The sequence below is a fragment of the Sceloporus undulatus genome, chromosome 2, assembly GCF_019175285.1.
Source record: "Sceloporus undulatus isolate JIND9_A2432 ecotype Alabama chromosome 2, SceUnd_v1.1, whole genome shotgun sequence".
NCBI lineage: Eukaryota > Metazoa > Chordata > Lepidosauria > Squamata > Phrynosomatidae > Sceloporus > Sceloporus undulatus.
In genome coordinates this window covers 56,770,508-56,789,374 of record NC_056523.1, presented here as the reverse complement: position 1 = coordinate 56,789,374, position 18,867 = coordinate 56,770,508, and the positions used below count along the sequence as shown (strand labels likewise).

At 40.4% G+C, this 18,867-nt stretch overlaps 1 protein-coding gene across 3 annotated transcripts in view; it reads left to right on the top strand.

Moving 5' to 3' along the window:
* Positions 1 to 18,867, top strand: part of IP6K2 (inositol hexakisphosphate kinase 2) — a 36,427-nt gene that overhangs the window by 9,301 nt on the left and 8,259 nt on the right. For 2 of the 3 annotated variants that reach the window (XM_042449850.1, XM_042449851.1), the window contains one exon: positions 17,437 to 17,724. In XM_042449850.1, the coding sequence (XP_042305784.1) occupies positions 17,523 to 17,724 (202 nt within the window). In that variant the 5' untranslated portion in view covers positions 17,437 to 17,522. Of the gene's footprint in view, positions 1 to 17,054; positions 17,725 to 18,867 lie in introns of those variants that run through there. The other variant, XM_042449849.1, reaches the window with a different exon arrangement.

The following is an 18,867-nucleotide window of genomic DNA, read 5'->3' as shown; positions in this document are numbered from 1 at the left end:
TAAGTATTTGGCAGATAACCTGTTGTTTGATATTATTAGAGATAGAAGATTAAAATATACTGGAGAAAGGAAAGTAGAAGCTTGGGATTTGGGTTGGGAAATCCTGCTTGAGAAGGTTAAAGGGAATACGGAGTACAATGAAGTCAATAATGTAATTAAATCCCACATATTGAATGTTAGGTATTAATTGTAAACAGTGTATTCATCCTAAACTCTTCAAGTCATGCGGGAGAGGGGAGTAGGGATTGGGGTATATGCAACATTGTATATATGTTAAAATAATTTAATAAAGATTTATTTTAAAAAAATTAAAACTTCTGTGGGATTCAAAGGTTAATAACATTGAATTAAGGCTGGAAATAAATAGATAGAACTGCAGATAATCACACAACTGTACCTGCAATTTTGAATGCTCCTGAAATAATCTTTTATCATAATAGATGAGATAGTGATTTCTCTAAAAGAGCAGGTATAGACTCTAGGATGACTTCTGAGAATAGCCTGACCTCTGGATTTTCAAATATGAGGCATTTTTGTCATTTAATAATTAATATACCACCTGCAGCTCATTTTGGAGATCAGAGTGTTTATGATTAGCACCTGTACTTTGTAGGAACAGGGAACTGCCATCTATTCAGTCACACTGTTTATCAGTCTAACCCAGTGCTGTCTTCTTTGTTTTGCAATGGTTCTCCAGTGGTTTGGGCAGATGACTTTTCCATCAACTAGTAAACATGTTTTGCTACTGATTTTTAATACTAGGAATGCCAGGAATCAGATCTGCAGTCAACATATGTGCTTTACTGGTTCCTCCCAAAAACACTGTGAGTGTTTACTATATTGGGCTGCCTTTGAACAATGCCTGCACCAAATAGTGATAACTATTTATATCATATTTTAAAGTATTTACAGTGCATAACAACACTTTCTTAGCAGTCCCTACAGCAGTTGTGTAAAGTGCTTTAGCATTATTAACCCTGTGTTGTAGATGAATGACTGAGGCTGAGAGAGTAATTTGTCTAAGGCTCTCTAGCGGGTTCAGACTAGTACAATTTGAACTAATTCATCATAAAGCCCTATATGGCTTGGGCCCGAGTTACTTGAGGGACCGCATCTCCCCATATAATCCGCCCCGCACACTCAGGACGTCTGGGAAGAACTTGTTGGAAATTCCATCTTCCAAACATGTTTCTACATCCCGGATGGCCTATTCAGTGACGGCCCCACAGATTTGGAATGGTCTCCCCGAGGAGCTCCGTCTTGTGACCTCCCTGGTAACATTTAAAAAGAGGCTCAAAACCTTCCTCTTTTGTCAAGCCTTCCCCCCTGTAAAATGTAGCTGTGTATTCCCGTTCCCATCAATTCTCTGCCTTACCCTGTTGAATGATTGTGTTCAGATTTTGTATTAGTGGATTTTATCTATTTTTATGAGATGTTTTAAATGGTTTTTATATGGTCTGTAAACCACTTTGATCTATGGAAAAGCGGTACTGTATATAAATAAAATTTATTATCATCATAGCTGAATCCCAGCCATTCAGCACAGCTATTGTGAAATACTGCTGTTTCTGCTACTAAACATGACTGGGCAGTTGCAGACCATGACTTACTTTCTCCTCTGAATTCACAAGGTCTCTAGGTGCTGATGAATAAATCCTTTGAAGTGGGATCAGGGCCCACTTTTTTGATCCATCTTGTCCTTAAGGCTGCACTAATTTGATTTTTGTTTTGTTTTTTAAAGCTGAAAATGTTATTAAATAGTTTTTTGTGGTTTTTTTGGCTCTGTGGCCATGTTCTAGAAGAGTTTCTTCCTGACGTTTCGCCAGCATCTGTGGCTAGCATCTTCAGAGAATGCTTGCCTGGAAAGGAGTTGGGTATATATATTGTGTGATCTGGAAAGGCAGGAATGATTTGCATGTGTATTCTGTTGCTAATGGCAGGCCTCAGGGTGGGAGGGTTTGCAAAAGAGGATTAGTGTCTGCTTGATTAGTGCTCACAGATTAGGTCTGGGTAATGCACACAACTCCTACCTTTGCTAGTTGAGTGGCTGTTCTAATCCTCCATCTCTCCATGGTGCTTCGCATCAAGCCATAATTTCTGTAGCAACTGAAAAATAGTGAGTTTGGAAAAGACACTGCTTGAAAGTTTATTTATTTATTTACGGTATTTATACCCTGCCCTTCAGCCCTAATGGCTCTCAGAGTGGCTTACAAATTATTATTATTTTTAATAAGACGGTTCCCTGCCCTCAGGCTTACAATCTAAAAAGACATGACACAAAAGGAGAAGGGAATGTTGGTGGGGAAGGGGATCAGGTCCAACATTCTTCTCTCCCTCTGAGGCCTGGTCCAAGGCTGATAGACTGGAGAGAGGGCCCAGCTTCTTGTGAGGAGGTTTGTACGGTAGATTAGGTTAAGTTAGAGATGTTATTAGTCTTTTTTATTTTTTTAAGTGTGTAGTGTTGTTGTACTATTTTAATTTTCAATAAAAAATAAAAAAAAGAAAGTGAGGAGGTTGGACTTTGGGTTGGCAAGGGTTTGTGGTGTAGGAGAGAAGTAGAAAAGTAATGGGTGAAGAATGGGTGGTGGATTGGGTGGCAAGGTTCTGAATCACTTTGTTTAGTAATTTGCTGCAGAATTTGGGTAATAGATTGTGCTGCTAATTTTTGGTGGCATGATTTTTAAATGCATTTTACTTCAAGGCAAGGTTGACAACAAAAAGGGAGTGGGTGGGCTAGATGAAACCCACTGGCCACACCCTCCTGCACCTCCCTCCCACTGCCAATGCTTCTAAAAAAGCTTCTGGCTAGACAGAGGATGGGGGAAGGCAGCTGTACAGGAGTAAAAAGACTTTATAAAATAGAGCTTCTTTGTTGGAGGCTTTGTTAACTGAGGTATGTATATTGTATTAATGTGAAAGCTTGTGATCCATGATATTTAACCAAATTGCTATTAGAATTCTGTCTCAAGTGGCATTTCTTCATTGGTATAATCTGTTTTCAACTAGTTATTGTTAAATAATTTGCTTGTTCAATAAAATATTATTGTGATATTAAATTTAAACTTCATTTCTGTGGATTTCCACCCTAGCGAACAACACAGAATATGGGTGCAACACATGGACTTCAAAGGATTAGACCAACAAAATAGTATTATTTCAGTTGAATTGGTGGAATTTAAAAGCATTTGACTTTGACTGACTTTGACATGGTTGTGTATGATTGCCTTGTGAAATTCGTCTTGGGGGCAGTGAGGAGGAAGGAAAAATCCTGGTTGATGCTGAAGTCAAGGGATATATATTTAGCCAAAGTCCTGAAATAGATCTCTTTTTAGGTACTGTGCGGGTTTCTAGTTGCCTAATGCTTAAAGTCTTTTGAAGAAGAAATAACTGATTCCCCCATTTTCCAAAATCTCAAATCTAGCTGTTACCTAAATTTACTCCATTTTAAGCACCTCAAATATCTGCCTTAAAAGAGGTACATATAAATGGGATCTAGGGATCTTAGTAGACCACAAATTAAACATAAGGCAACAGTGTGTTGCAGCAGTCAAACAAGCCAATGCAATGTAGACTGCATCAACGGGTATAGTGTCCAGATGAAAGGGAGTAGTAGTGCTACTCTATTCTGTTTTGGTCAGACCTCACCTGGAATAATGTGACCAATTTGGGGCACCACTATTCAAGAATTATATTGAGAAGCTGGAAAGTGTCCAAAGAAGGGCAATTAAGCTGATCACAGGTCTGAGAACCAAGCATTATGAAGAACAACTTATGGACTGGGTATGTTTAGCTTTGAGAAGAGAAGACTGAGAGGTGACATGGTAGCCATATTAAAATATGTCTAATGTCATGTAGAAGATGTAGCTAGCTTGTTTTCTGCTGTTCCAGTGACTAGAACACAAAATCAGTGGATTTAAATGACAAGAAAAGGGATCCCACCTAAACATTACCATAAGAACTGTTTAGCAATGGAATAGAGTATCTGAGATGGTGGTGTACTCTCATTTGGAGGTCTTTAAACAGAGATTGGACGACTATCCTCCAGAACTGTTTTAGTTGAGTGTTCCTGTTTGACAGGGAATTGGACTTCGCAAGATTCTGTGATTTCCTTTTTTCAGTTTACTAATCCAGCTTAGTTTAATGTCCCGATCTTGAAAATGGTTATTCCAAGATTGCTTTACTGAATATTGTGCATACATTGTCAAGTGGTTGTTGGTTGGTGTAAGGTACAAAAAAGTCTGCATGCAGCACTCAGGGTTGTACGTTCAGTAGCTCTCACTGGACCAAAACAAGTGTGCACCTGGTGAACAGATGGCTGTCATAGCCAGCTTTGACAGATCTCATCACCTGTCAGAAGGACTGAAACCAGCATTCTTATCTTCCTCCTTACCATGCCACAGAAGTAATTGGCAGTAATACAGTGCTGACCATCTGTTCTGGGAAATCTATGCATGTAGCAGTATGTGCATAGTCCACTGTTGCAAACATGGATTTGTGAACTTAGAGCTTGTGAGGGTTGATGAAGTGCTGTTGTCCTGAAGGAGAAAGCTTATACACAATGATTGTTTTGTTTCATAAGTATAGTAAACATTTGGGACAATGGACTATACACAGACAAGAATGCTAACTAGATCTATTTTGCTGTTTCTTGACATCACATTGTTAAAAGCTGTTGTAATCTTCTTGGTCTAGAATCTAGATGGACTCTAGATAGATCTACAGATAACAACAATCATAAAGATAAAATTGGGAAGTTGCAAACAAACTATTCTATGTTCTGTGCATGTGGTCTTATTTGTGGAGACAGGACATACCAAGTGTCTTACTGGAACCTTTTCAGGAAAAGTTTTATTTTCCTTGGATGGTTTTGCAGAAACCTTAATCATATTTTAGGATGCCCAGTCTATGTTAGGTATGTCACAGATTCTTGGTATTGGGTGTAATTTGTAAAAAAACGGGAAGGCAAATTTTTGAAGATGATACTTTGCTCGTGCAGAGAAATTCTAAAACTTACTACATGTTTCTAAATAGAGTTTAGAATTGCATATTTTAATGTATATAACTTATTCAAAACCAGAAGAGGTGCTATAAACAACAATATACTTGTGATTTCAAAATAGCAACCTTTCAAAGAGAAGAAAATCAAAGTGAACTTAGAAACAATGGAAAAATTCTCACCAGTAATGGAAAATTTTAATCCGTTTAAGCAAGCTTCAGAGATGGTAAAATGAATCTGAGATTACTAGATACAATATTGTAGGGCTGACAGAAAAGAAGTATAGTATTGGAATGCAGAGCAATTAAGAAATTAGCTAAATTTTAGAGGGACCATTACTTTATTTTTCTTGATCCTGTACAGGTAATTTAATGACTATAGCACACACAGAGATGTTTGTGAAACAGTTAAAGTTGCATCATAGCACTATGAAATTCAGTGGAGCTATGGAAACTTGCATTTTCAGTTTGAAAGCCCCCAGAACAGGGATGGCAATCTCTGGTCTGCTTCCCCTGCCTGAGTCCATCTTTTCTAAGAAGGGCAAGGAAGACAGGAAGTTCAGCTGCATCAGGAGGTAAAATTTCAGAGTGCTGCACCTTGAAGCAAAGACTCTACTGATTCCTTGGCTTTCCCAATGGGAAAGACAAGAGTTTAGTTGAAACCACATTTGTTGTCTGGAGCATGTTGCCAGGGGGTCCTTGAAGAATCAGTTCTCTGGGGGGTACTTTCAATGGGAGGTAGCCCTGTGCCACTGCTAACATCCAGCTCTGGCATATCTCCTGTATGCTAGTGTGGCCCTCTGGAGAAATAGAAGTCCCCCCCACGCCCTAGATACGCTGTTGTTTAGGATTGGGCCCTCCCTATCAATGGACCTACCATCCGTTGAATTAAGCATCTGTGGATGGCAAGTCATATAGGCATTAGGACAAGGTGGGCTCCAGAGGGGATCCGATCCAGGTGCTTGGCTTCTTTGCTTCCCGGATGCCCATAGAAGAGAGGTGGAGGAAGAAGAGGGAAGGATGGTGGCCTGTTGGTCTCAGGGCAGATGGCTTCAGAGGGAGCAGGTGTGGAACATGGCAGAAAGGAGAGCCCTGGCAGCATTCAGAGTGAGCAGGCGCTCCTCCTCCTCCTCAGTGTGGGTGCCTACTGACTCATTCGCATCAGCCAGGAACCTGTTCTGGTGCTGCCCTCTTTTGCCTCTCTGAGGAAGGGGACTAGAGACCCCCCTGCCCCTCCTCGCCCAGGGATCCTTCCTCCCTCCCTCCCACACTCCCATCCCTCCTTCCAGCCTTCCCTGCCTGCTGCTCCTTCTTCCCTCTGGAGATGTAAATGTGGCAGCGCTGCTGCTGCTGGACAACCTCCCAGCCAAGGGAGGACATGGAATACCTGAGACATGCCCCCTCCAGGCAGGACACACCCCCTTTTGCTCTGCCCAGGAGGGAACTTGAGCATGCATGGATTTTGTTATCTGCATGGGGGTCCGGAGTAGATACCCAGCAGATACCGAGGGCCGACTGTAGCGTTGCCCTAATAATTTTGTGGATTCAGACTTCATCTTCTTCCACCCCTTAATTGAGAACCCAAGTAACACTATAGATGGCTCTTGTCTAGCTAGTTACTATCTCTGGGGGTAATATCAGAACAAGGGGTTCAGTTGTTCTGTGATAGCTCTCAAAGGAAATGGAAGTTTTCCCCTCTGCTTGTGCTGCAAGGCTAGAAATGTTTTCTATCTCTGAACACCAGCCTAGTGTTAGGAAAAGTTCGCTAAGGCGTGTTACAGATGGGCCCATGAGGCGCCATCATCACGCGTGAGGGGCGGCGCTTCCTGACACGCCTTGCCCCTCACGCGTAATGACTATGTCAAAATGGCGGCGCTGCATATAGATGGGTGCCGCCATTTTGACGTAGCGGACGCTGTGTGTCCGCACGTCGCATGGCAGAAGTGACGCCGCAAGTGCACGCTTCGGCCCTCGCGGCGTCTCTTCTGGGCCGCAGGAAGGAGCGCAATTTCGTGCTCCTTCTTTGCAGCGTCCGGGAACCGCAGCATTTGGCTGCTGTGGTTCCCGGACGCTGCAACCATTGGCGGCGTGAGACCGCCTAAGTATGTACTGTTAAATGAAACACCATTTGAATTGTTGAACCAACGTTGTATTCATTTAAAGTAATATCTCAAATGATCTTGCCTCTAAAATGTATGTTCTGACTCTTCATCTGGATGATGTAACTTGGGGTAAAACAGACGGCCCTGATGGGGTGGCTTGGAGCCGCCCAATTTAAGGCTGGATGGGGCCATGGCAACCACATGCTTGCCTTCCTCTTAAGTAGGTGTTTTATAAGGTGGCACTACTACACTGAGCATTAGTCTGTGTTAAATTCAAGCGAGTTTGCATTTGACTGCTTGCCTAGTGTTAACTAGACAGACTAGCCAAGCAGCCACTTATGCGATTGATAAGAAATTTTACACTAATATAATTCACCAACACTGAATGACAATCAGGGCCAGAACAAATTGTCCGGACAGCTTCCGCCCCAAATAGAAGTGGAAAAAATCAGCCAGCTCCTATTTGGGGTGGAAAAAGGCTGCTTCTAGAGCCAGATTTTTGCTGGCTCCAAGGTGCATGGCAAGTCACCCGAAAGCTGCCTGGCATGTAATTGCCGGTGCGACTTCTGAGTGACTTGGGGGCATAGTGCATGTAAATGACACGCCTCCAAGCTGGCTGAAGCTGCAGGTCTGTTCCGGCCCTGATTGTCATTCAGTGTTGGTGAATTATATTACAGTGCGCCCTTGCCTTACCCGGAAATCTGTTCTGGACCCCTCCGCATAAGGCAAATCGTGTGTATGCTTGAGCCCCATTGAAAATAATGGGGCTCATGCATGGCGCGTGCACCATTATTCTCCTTTCGCACGGCTTTCAGTGTAGTTAGTGTAATAAAATTTCTTATCAGCCATATAAGTGGCTGCTTTGCCAATGTGTCTCATTAACACTAGACAAGCAGTCAAATGTAAACTCACTTGAATTTAACATAGACTTTTCTGCTCCTGTTTGGGGCTGAAGCTGGATGGGTTGGGGATGTGGTGTGCGGTTGCCTTTGCCCCAGTCCAGTCACACTGCCCCTTCAGGGCTATCTGTTTTGCCCCTAAGTTTAAACAATCTCTGTAGTGTTGAAATATAGCATCAGCTAATAGATGTCTGAGCAGGAATTGCCCTTTACCTTTTGTGGAACCTGGTTTTGCCAGTCATGTTGCTTGAGCATCCGTTGCTGATGGAAGCTGCCCCATGAGTGTACAATGGAAATAGGAGCTGAGCTCTGTAATCATGATATAGTCATAGATCTTCTGAAAATGCTTTTAGATTTCCAGTGTGGAAAATTTGTGCCTGCTTTTGTTAGTATTATTTTTAATAATTCATTTATCCTGCTTTATACAAGAGGGGATAGTTTTACAGTTAAAAGTGTTTTGGTATCAGATGTACTGTCAGCCCTCCTTATCCACTGATTTAAGCATCCAGAGTTTGAAAATATTCAAAAAATATATAAATTCTAAAAAAGGAAAACTTGATTTTGTCATTTTATATAAAGGGCAAAAAGAAAAAAACTGGGTGGGGGGGGAGATACAAAGTGAAAATGAAAGAACAAGAAATGAAGGAAAGGGATATGCCAGGGACTTTAATGCAAGGTGACCAGACATCCTCTTTTTCCAGGACACTTCCTACGTTTCAACCTTCTGTCCAGGAACAATCCCCAAATTTTTTTTGGAGGAGCAGCAACAAACAAGGCCTGCTCCCAGAGCTTAGGGCAAAAGTTTGTGTCTCAGAGGGGAAAAGGACAGTGAACATGTTAGGCAATGGGATGCTTGAGGATATAATTCAAATGTTGAAAGGTTTTCCCCCTTAATTTCAGCACAGTGGACAAATGAAAGGAATCATTTAAACGTAGATTCAGTCATTGTTGCTAGTAATGTACAATGTGAAGCATTTGAATTGGTTAGAGTTCTATAACTATGTTGAAAGCTAACAAGGCATTTTAACAAAGATAAGTTCATCAGAAAATACAGTTGAGTACATAATAAAGTACAGTATATATAATATAGCTGTAAATAAACCATATGAAATAAATTTATATATTAGTGTTTTTCGCTTTTTTATAATATCCACATTTTTCTTGAATATCCTACGTTTTGCAGTGCCTTGTCCTCCTTTGCAGTTGTGACTACTGGTCACCCTACATTAATGGTTGAAACTACAGGAAGAGCAGGTAGAAGAGAGTGAAAATGGTAGTGATAGTTGTGAGAAGAGGGTGCTAAGGAAAGAAGTGGGCAAAACTATTAATAGTAGCAAGAACTGCAATCCCAAACCTTTTTATAGTTATTTCTTGGTGTATTTCCATTGGGACCTGGCTTTGTTAGTCTTGGATAAGAAGGGCCTTGGCATAGATTGGCTTGGTTTTGACAGCCACCTTCCCCTTCTAGGCTCATAGTACAGGTACATCACCTCTGGACCCACTCTTACCTCACAGATTCCTGGCACTGGATTGTATTTCAGAAGCCTTGGTTCAAATTTGGATCTTGGCAAGATGAGAAAAAAGTAGGAGTTGGTGCCTCTAGAAAGAATATATAAGCAATTTACACTTTGTGTAGCAGTTTAAGAATCAATTCAGTGAGTATATTATTATCTTGTTTTTCTGAATTTGTTGCACACTGCCACATAAATATCTGAATATCTTTTTCTTTTTTTTTGAATATCTGTATACTGTATTGTTTAACTTAGATATGTGTGTTACTGATCTACTGTAAAATGTCAGTTGTTCAGTATAGTTAAATCTAGATATAAAGAGAGCCAGTTTGGTGTAGTAATTTGAGCACTGGGTTCAAATCTCTCACTTGGTCATGGAAACCCACGGGGGGGGGGGGCAAGTCACACACACTCAGCCTCGGAGGAAGGCGAAAAATAAACCCCCTCTGAACAAATCTTACTAAGAAGATCTCATGAGAGGGTTGCCTTAGGGTTGCCATAAAGGCACACAAAAACAATAGAATTTAAAATTTACCTGTGTCAAGATGATTTGACAATCATTTGCATTCCAGCTGTTGAAGTAGTCTGTGTACATCCTAGCTTTAAATATAATAAGTTTTCTGCTCACTGCCCTCTTTTGTCCACATTTGTCATGGTGCTCCTGTTTTACATGTTCAGTTTTGGCTACTCCCCCACATACATCAGGAGTAGTCTTGCTTCCACCCTTTGACACGATTGCTGTGAAATCTTACAGGAATTTCTCTCCATTAGTCTCCTGAAAAATTTCCATTCATAGCTACTACTATCTAGTGTTGATATATTGGCTTTAGTCGGTTATTCATAGATAACTTTGAAGTAGGGTTTCTATCCAGTTTTCAAAGCCAGCTTTGGCAATCTGTTTACATATAGCAGACACTGAGATTTCAATCTCTGGCATTTTTGAACAGCTAAACTTGTTGAAATGACCTAGACTGTTCAGTCTCCCTCTAACCCCATATTGTCTAATGTTCCTTGAAATGGAGACATTGTGATGTCTTCTGTTATTGGTATCTTGTTTCATATGGCCCGAGGTATGTTCTCAGGATCCGAGGCTGAAATCTGACTTTATCCTTTGGACTAAAGAATAGCAAAAGTAGAATCATAGAATCATAGAGTTGGAAGAGACCACAAGGGCCATCCAGTCCAACCCCCTGCCATGCAGGAAATCCAAATCAAAGCATCCCCAACAGATGGCCATCTAGCCTCTGCTTAAAGACCTCCAAGGAAGGAGACTCCACTACACTCCGGGGGAGTTTGTTCCATTGTCGAACAGCCCTTACTGTCAGGAAGTTCTTCCTAATGTTGAGGTGGAATCTCTTTTCCTGTAGCTTGCATCCATTGTTCCGGGTCCTGTTCTCTGGAGCAGCAGAAAACAAGCTTGCTCCCTCCTCAATGTGACATCCCTTCAAATATTTAAACAGGGCTATCATATCACCTCTTCACCTTCTCTTCTCCAGGCTAAACATCCCCAGCTCCCTAAGTCATTTCTCGTAGGGCATGGTTTCCAGACCCTTCACCATTTTAGTTGCCCTCCTTTGGACACGCTCCAGTTTCTCCATGTCCTTTTTGAATTGTGGTGCCCAGAACTGGACACAATATTCCAGGTGGGGCCTGACCAGAGCAGAATACAGTGGCACTATTACTTCTCTTGATCTAGACACTATACTTTTATTGATGCAGCCTAGAATTGCATTGGCCTTTTTAGCTGCTGCATCACACTGTTCACTCATGTTCAACTTATGGTCTACTTGGACTCCTAGATCCCTTTCACATGTACTTTCATTCAGCAATGTGTCTCCCATCCTATATCTGTGCATTTCATTTTTCTGCCCTAAGTGCAGTACCTTACATTTCTCTGTGTTGAATTTCATTTTGTTAGCTTTGGCCCAGCTTTCTAGTCTATTCAGATCATTTTGAATGTTGGTCCTGTCCTCTGGAGTATTAACTATTCCTCCTAATTTGGTGTCATCTGCAAATTTGATAAGTGTGCTCCCAATTCTGTCATCCAGGTCATTGATAAAGATGTTGAATAACACTGGGCCCAGGACAGAGCCCTGTGGGACCCCACTGGTCACTTCCCTCCAGGAGGAAAAAGAGCCATTGTTGAGCACCCTTTGGGTTCAGCCAGTAAATTCCTTCCTCCCTAGGTTGTGATGCTAGATCTGGAGTTTTCATAGGAAGTGATTTTGTGAACGATCACCATCTTCAACAAAGATACATTCCAAGTGTTAGAGATGAATCCAGAATATGATAGGGTAGTAAAGCCAAATAGATAGATATGTAATCATTACTTTTAAGAAAGAGAAATGTATATCCCTTTGTTTGTTGTTGATGTCTTGTATATCTGAGAGATTTATATCCCTTAACATCCAGTCTCAGCTTGATGTTATTTGAACACTCTTCCTGTTTAACCAAGGTGGACTGAAAGGGAGGGGAGCAGGATGGGGTAGCAGGTTCCACCAGTAAAGAAATCAAAAGCGACTGGGAGTGAATGGTAGAGTTCTCTGAATATGACAAAAAGCATTTTTGAAAACAGATGGAAACGTCAAAGGCTATAACTTCTAAAATGCCCTTTCTTAACAACAGCAAAAACAACAACAAAATCAGGTCCCCAAAGAATGTAAGAAAAACTATCCTTGCTTGTTAACAGAAGAAAAGTCTTAGGGATTCTAGCCTCCTTAAGAAGGGAATGCAGGGCAGCCACAGAGAAGGCCCTATCTCATGCCTACTCCCACACCTGCCATGTCTGTGAAGCTGGTGGGAGTTGAGAAAAGGTCTTCTCCTCAGAATCTCAGGGTCTGGCCATGAAGGAAGATACAGTGGTCCCTTGATATCTGCTGAGTATGGTTCCAGGACACCCCCACCCCCCCCAAATACATACCAAAATCTGTGTATGCTCAAGTCCAAATAAACATAATGCCATAGTGAAATGGTGTCCCTTATATAAAATAGCAAAATCAAGTTTTCTTTTTGGGGGGGATTTAGGTTGTTTCGGAATATTTTCAAACCGTGGATGGTTGAATCCATAGATAAAACATCCATGGACATAGAGGGTTAGTGGTACATTCTGTTAGATAGCCTGCACCTAAGCCAAGTAGGTCTTCGTAGGTCATAACCAGCATGTGAAGTCGAAGGCTTTCATAGCCAGCATCCATAGTTTTCTGTGGGGTTTTTGGGCTATGTGGCCATGTTCTAGAAGAGTTTATTCCTGATGTTTCACCAGCATCTGAAGACATTCTCCAAAGATGCCAGCCAAAGATGCTGGCGTAATGTCAGGAATAAGCTCTTCTAGAACATGGCCACATAGCTCGAAAAACCCACAAAAAACTCATAACCAGCACTTTCAAATGTGCCCAGAAACAGATTTACAGCCAGTGGAGCTGTTGAAACAAGGGAATTGAATGGTCCCTGAAACCAGTAAAATCATTAAATCTTGAGCGTTGAAGCTCAAGATTGTGCTTAGTCACTTATACTTAGAATTTATTTTTTTTCTGAAGATACTGTAGTTGAATTGTTGGGATTATTTTATTAATAGGGTAGCTTGCAATTTAGATAGAAATGAGGTAGGAGAGATAGTAGAAAAGAAGTAGGGAGAGCTAGTCATTGCGAAAAAGGTAGTCTTTTAAAAAGATTATCAATAGAAAAGCATTTCTTATAGTTTACTAGTTAAATTCCTTGTTCACAGACATGGGTTATTTCTCTACATCTACTTGATATTTAAGAAGGATATTCTGTTTTTTGCTAACAATTAAAATACTTCTCTTATTATACTTAGGAGATTTAGTAGGAATTAAAAGTCTTTCCCTTTAGAGTTACATAAATGGTCTTACGAGGAAAAAGATAGAAGACCTTGTATGGGGTGGAACTAGGAAAAATAAAGATGCCATTGTTATCATGAGCTATAACACCAAAGGGTCAAGTGTTGTTAAAAATGCTGTACAGAACAAAACTTTATGTAAGGAAATCTTGAGGCTTAGATTGACTTGTGCTGCTTCTAGGCAGGCTTTGAGAATGTCAAGTATACAAGCACCTGCATGCCACACGGGGACTGTGACGATACCCATACTGATCTGTCTTAATCCAAACAACAAACTAGCAGGATAAGTATTGGCGGCATGGTTGCAAAGTACAGCTGTGGTGCAAAAAGCAAACCTTCCCCTATGAAAGCTTATTTCAGTGGTTAAAGACACAAAACAAGAGCTAAGAGGTGCATAGTTCGAACCTTTCCCCAGCAAAGATGCATTGCCTGTCTCATACTTGGCTCTTCCAGGCTTGAAACTATAATACTGTACCAGACTCAGAGCAATATACGTATGTGCAAGTTTAAAAAAAAGTGTATGTGATGAATGGCCTATCTACCTCCTAGCACTGAAGTCCATACAGATGTGCAGTGGTTTGCACAATCTTAAAGTTGGGAGGAAAGCTAGGGATTGCTTCTAGCTGTGTGGCAAGAGAATTCACATAGCCTTGGTGATGCAAAGCCTAAGGACCACCATCACGTGTGTCTTGCCTGCTCCAGCTTTCATACGTGTCACCTGTCCTTGCCAAAGCTAGATAGGCAGCGTGCAAAGGGATCTTATAGCACCTTTGAGACTTAACTGAGCAAAAGAAGTTGTCGCATAACCTTTTGTAGACTTGGTCTACTTCCTCAGATACAGAGTATTCAATACCACTGCTTGAAGGCTCTCAGGGGCCCTTAAGTCTTAAGAAAATAGAAGATATGCCTGTACAGTCAGCTCTCCATATCCACAGATTACTTATCCAAGGATTCAACTATCCACATCTTCAAAATATTTTTTAAAATATATAAATTCCAAAAAGCAAACCTTGATTTTGCCATTTTATATAAAGGATAACATTTTACTATGACATTGTATTTAAGGAGACTTGAGCATCCACAGATTTTGGTATTGACAGTGAGTCCTGGAACCAAAACTGCAGCAGATACCATGGGCCCACTATTTATTAATTATGAGAACAAGGAGAACTTATAACAAGGCAAGGACATGTTTCACTGTCATTTTAAACACTGTATAGAATTGATTGTATCTCATAGGTTGGGATGTAACACTCCTGGCATGAATTTATTTATTTATTACACTTTCAATTTTCTCCATAGCTGGAATTTTCTGACTAGCATACAGTAAATTACAAACATAAAATACTGTACAATAAGCAGTGACCAAAAACACACATTAAAAAATCAAGATAAAATTATCAGCAAGATAAAACAACATAAACTAAGTCTAAATTGGCAAATGAAAGGTTTTTACTACAAAAAACCCTATAAAATGGAAGGGGGTCAGAGAAGGATGCTGCACCATATTGTTGGTGCTGAAATAGAAATGATCCTGCTCCTATGGTAGTTAATAAGTGAGGAAGTATATATATGAGAAAAGGTGCTCTATGATATGGATAAGATAAACTGTTTAGTGTTTTCAGAGTAAAACAAAACAAAACCTCCAAACCCAGAACAGGACTTTGAGTTGGATCTTAAACTTAAGTGGCAGCCCAATGCAATCATGTTGGTACTGGAGTAATGCAGTTGCTTTGATGGATGCCAGTCAAAAGATAGCTGGTAAATTGAAACTTCCAAACCTTTTCCAAGTTTGAAGGTTCCAGACAATTCTCAGATAAAGTGTTTACATTCTAAGCAGAGGGTTCTCCATGAATAGAGAACAAAAAGAAATGTTATTTTGCATAATATCTAAATTTTATTTTTGCCCTGATACAAGGTGCACTTTTAATTCTTTGTGCGTTTGGGGGTGAGAGCCTGTTGAATCATGCTCTGCATAATACCCAAGGGGCTTCAGTTCTGTAAATACACTGTTCAACATTCCCTATGGCCTGCTTTGAACATGTATGAAAAAAACCAAGTTGTGAAAGTGCTTGAAAAAATTAATGAGCTCACTGGGGATGATTGAGAGTGGAAGTTGCATGATTTTGTGAACACTGTGAAATTTACTTTATTGCACATACTCAGTTCTATAAGGATTAGAAGATGTGATTTTGACAGAATTATTGGTGCACATTTTCACTATTTTTTGCAGAGACTGAGCAATTTTTAAAAAAAATATATTCATTGTATGGTTTAAATTAAAACCAGATGTAAAGCTCCACTCATATGCATATTTGTTTACTCACAGTTAAGCCCCTGTAATGTTAGTGTTTCTGAATCAGAAGGGGTCCAGGATTGTACCTGTATCTTTATGAGCGAGCTTAGCTGGTAAAATAGTAAGGATGCCCTCTTCTGGATAAAAGGGTGTTACAGAAGTGGACCAAATGCAGCACTGTTTAAGAAGTTGGAATATATTTTACATAGTTATCCATTAAGAGAGTAAATGTTTCAGGATCTTTTTTATCTTTGGAATGAGTGTTTTAAGGGGCAGAATATAAAGGGCTTGCACTCCAAATATTTCTGTAAAATGGAATAGCATTGTACATACATCAGGAAGTACAGTAGTTATGGTCTGGTAATCGGCATTAAATACTCTGTTAAGTGCTAGCCCCTTTCCCTCACCTATACCTCTGTAAATGTAACAGTTCTGATAGAAAATAATTCTTTGTTTCTATAATCTCCAGTACCTGGTTTGAAGATGAAGGGCTATACAGTATTTGTCTGTACACTTACTTGAAAGTAAGCAAAATTAACTCTGTAGCATTTGCTGCTGAGTCAAGATGTGCTAAACAGCCTTTAAATTGTTATCCTATACTTGAGTATACCTAGAAATAGGTGTATGACCTAGAACACTTTGTGGTTCCTAGAATTAGGTGTATTATTGTTCATTTAATACTCTTTAAAGGAAAGTTAAGTGTCGTGTTATTTTTAGATACAAAAGCTGAAGCTCAGATTGTATCAGACTCTTTGCATTTGCTAATAAGATTTTGGCCATCTTATCCTCGGCTTTACTGTTCCAGAAGACACTTTGGAACAATATCATAGGCCATCGAGTTACTACATGTATTAAATGTACTTCTGGTTAATATTTGTCCTGTGTAGATAAAATAGTTGCTAGCTTGTATAATTGTTCAGATTGCTCTTTTGGTATTAGAGCATGAAATGTGGAACATACTCTGAAAAAATGCATAGCAGGTTTTGAGACATTTTTAAAATGATGGAAACGGTGAATTTTTTCCATGTTACTGTGATCTGCGCTACACAGTAATGTGTAGATGACTTTTGTCACTTTTCTTCTCAGAAGCTGTGTCCACAACCATCAGGTTGCGTTTGGGAATTTAACCCAAGAGCCTTTAGAAATAAAAATGCCTGTGAGCATTCTGTACATTTTCCTGGTGCAAGAACCTGAATTGCAGACTGCAGTACATAGGAGTACATATAACATCTTTTTAAAAGAAGGGTTCTATGCATGTATTTAAGGAAGCATCAAATGCAAATACAGTACTGGTTTACTTCATTGGTTAAATGTTACCTATGCTAGATTTCAGAAGTCTAGTTTAGTATCTTATAATGTGATTCAGAGAGAAGAGTGAAAATGCATAATTGATGTTCATTGTTGCCTATGGTCTGTTGTGTTGATAAGAAAATATTGCAAGGATTAGCCGACAGGGAGAGCTGAGAAAAGCAGTGTGAGCCTTCCTCCTCCCACCCACTCACTGCCTTGCCAGTCTTGCCACACCTTCGCAGTAGCCCTGCCTAGTGGCTCTGTGCTGATTCCCATTGGCTGAGACTGGGCTGGGGGCGTGGGCTGCAGCCTTTGGCATGACCTCACTCCTGTTTGTCTCAGCCCCGTTGGCTCTTTTCAGTTTCGGCTTCTGGGAGGAGAGTTTCACTTCTGCTTCGCTCGCTGGAGCTTACAAAAGAATCTGTTCCTGTCGGCTGTTCCTGATCCCAGTTGGTAAATGAAGAGGGATTTTCTTCTCTTTCCATAGGACTAAAGATCCTCTGGGGGGAACACATCTCTGTGGGAGCTGACTTCACCACTGCCACATTGGTGTGTGTCTAATGTGCTACAAGGATGAGCCCGGCATTTGGAGCTATGGAAGTGGAGCATTATTCCAAAGGCGTCCTGCTGGAGCCTTTTGTTCATCAGGTTGGGGGGCACTCTTGTGTCCTCCGGTTTAATGACAAGACCATCTGTAAGCCTCTTATCCAGCGAGAACACCAGTTTTATGAGACCCTTCCTGCAGAAATGCGTAAATTCACTCCTCAGTATGAAGGTATGTTACCAACTTTAGAAGGGGGTTGGGCATTCTGTTCCCATCATCAATCCAAATGTGCTCCCTTTTTTTGTCTCTAAAATCTCTTACACTGAAGAGATTTTAGGGAGTTTCTTTTCATGTATTTTGATGTTGTCTGAGCCAGGCTGTGGAGATGCAGGGTGGAGATGCTTGCCAGTGGGTCTTTGGGCTGACTAACAGCATTAGAGTAGAACAACTCTGCTGATGATAGCCTATAGATCGCCTTTAGGCACAGGTAGGTAAGTATATTGACAACAGCTTGTAAATGTTTTCAGTAATACTGTGCTCTTCACTCTGATTTTTTGTTGTTGTTCACTTTTTAAAATTATTACTATAGAACAATATGAGTAAGGTTTGCTTGTCTTATGGAAGTTTAGTGTGGATTTTTGGGTTGTTCCTTACCTCCTACATTTTGGTCACACTGCATATGTCAGTCAAATGTCATCATAGCAGTGACAGATAAAAATTAATGTTAAACATACTGAGCTTGTATTTTCCCTTAAGGAAATGGAAAAAAAACCTGTGGCTGTACGGTAGGCAAAAGGTGAATTATGTTTGAAATAATTGTCTCAGATGGTATGTGGAAGTGGATATTCCAGTTCTTAGCATTGCATTAGCCAACCCAAACATTCAGTTATTCATAGGTATATTCAAGGGATTTAATTAACAATAATCCAAATTTTAAAATTTTCAGTAGCTTTTTATGTTGCATTACATTTTTTCATTAACAAAACAACCAGTTTTATTTCCCAGTTATATATGTGAACTGGGAGGACAGACTAAGGGAAAAGATGACACTTTGCTGAATTGCTGTTTGATGTGCACGCTTACTGAAACATTTGAAAACTTCTCATTACAAGCTCTTAACATGAATAAATGCAAATGCTTTTTTAAAAAAATGTTTGACACAATGTAACAAATTGTACTAGCATATGTGGTTTTTCTCTTTGGGGTGTGTGTGTAAGGGGTAAGGGGAGGGGGCTCATTTGGTCCGTCTCTGTTGTTTTTTCCAGGATAAAGCCAAAGGCCACTTTCTAGCTGGCTTCCCCTTTTCTGTAGATCTTTCCTGTGTGGACAGCAGGACTGTCAGTCAGAGCTTCCGCACTCCCCACCCTTGCTACT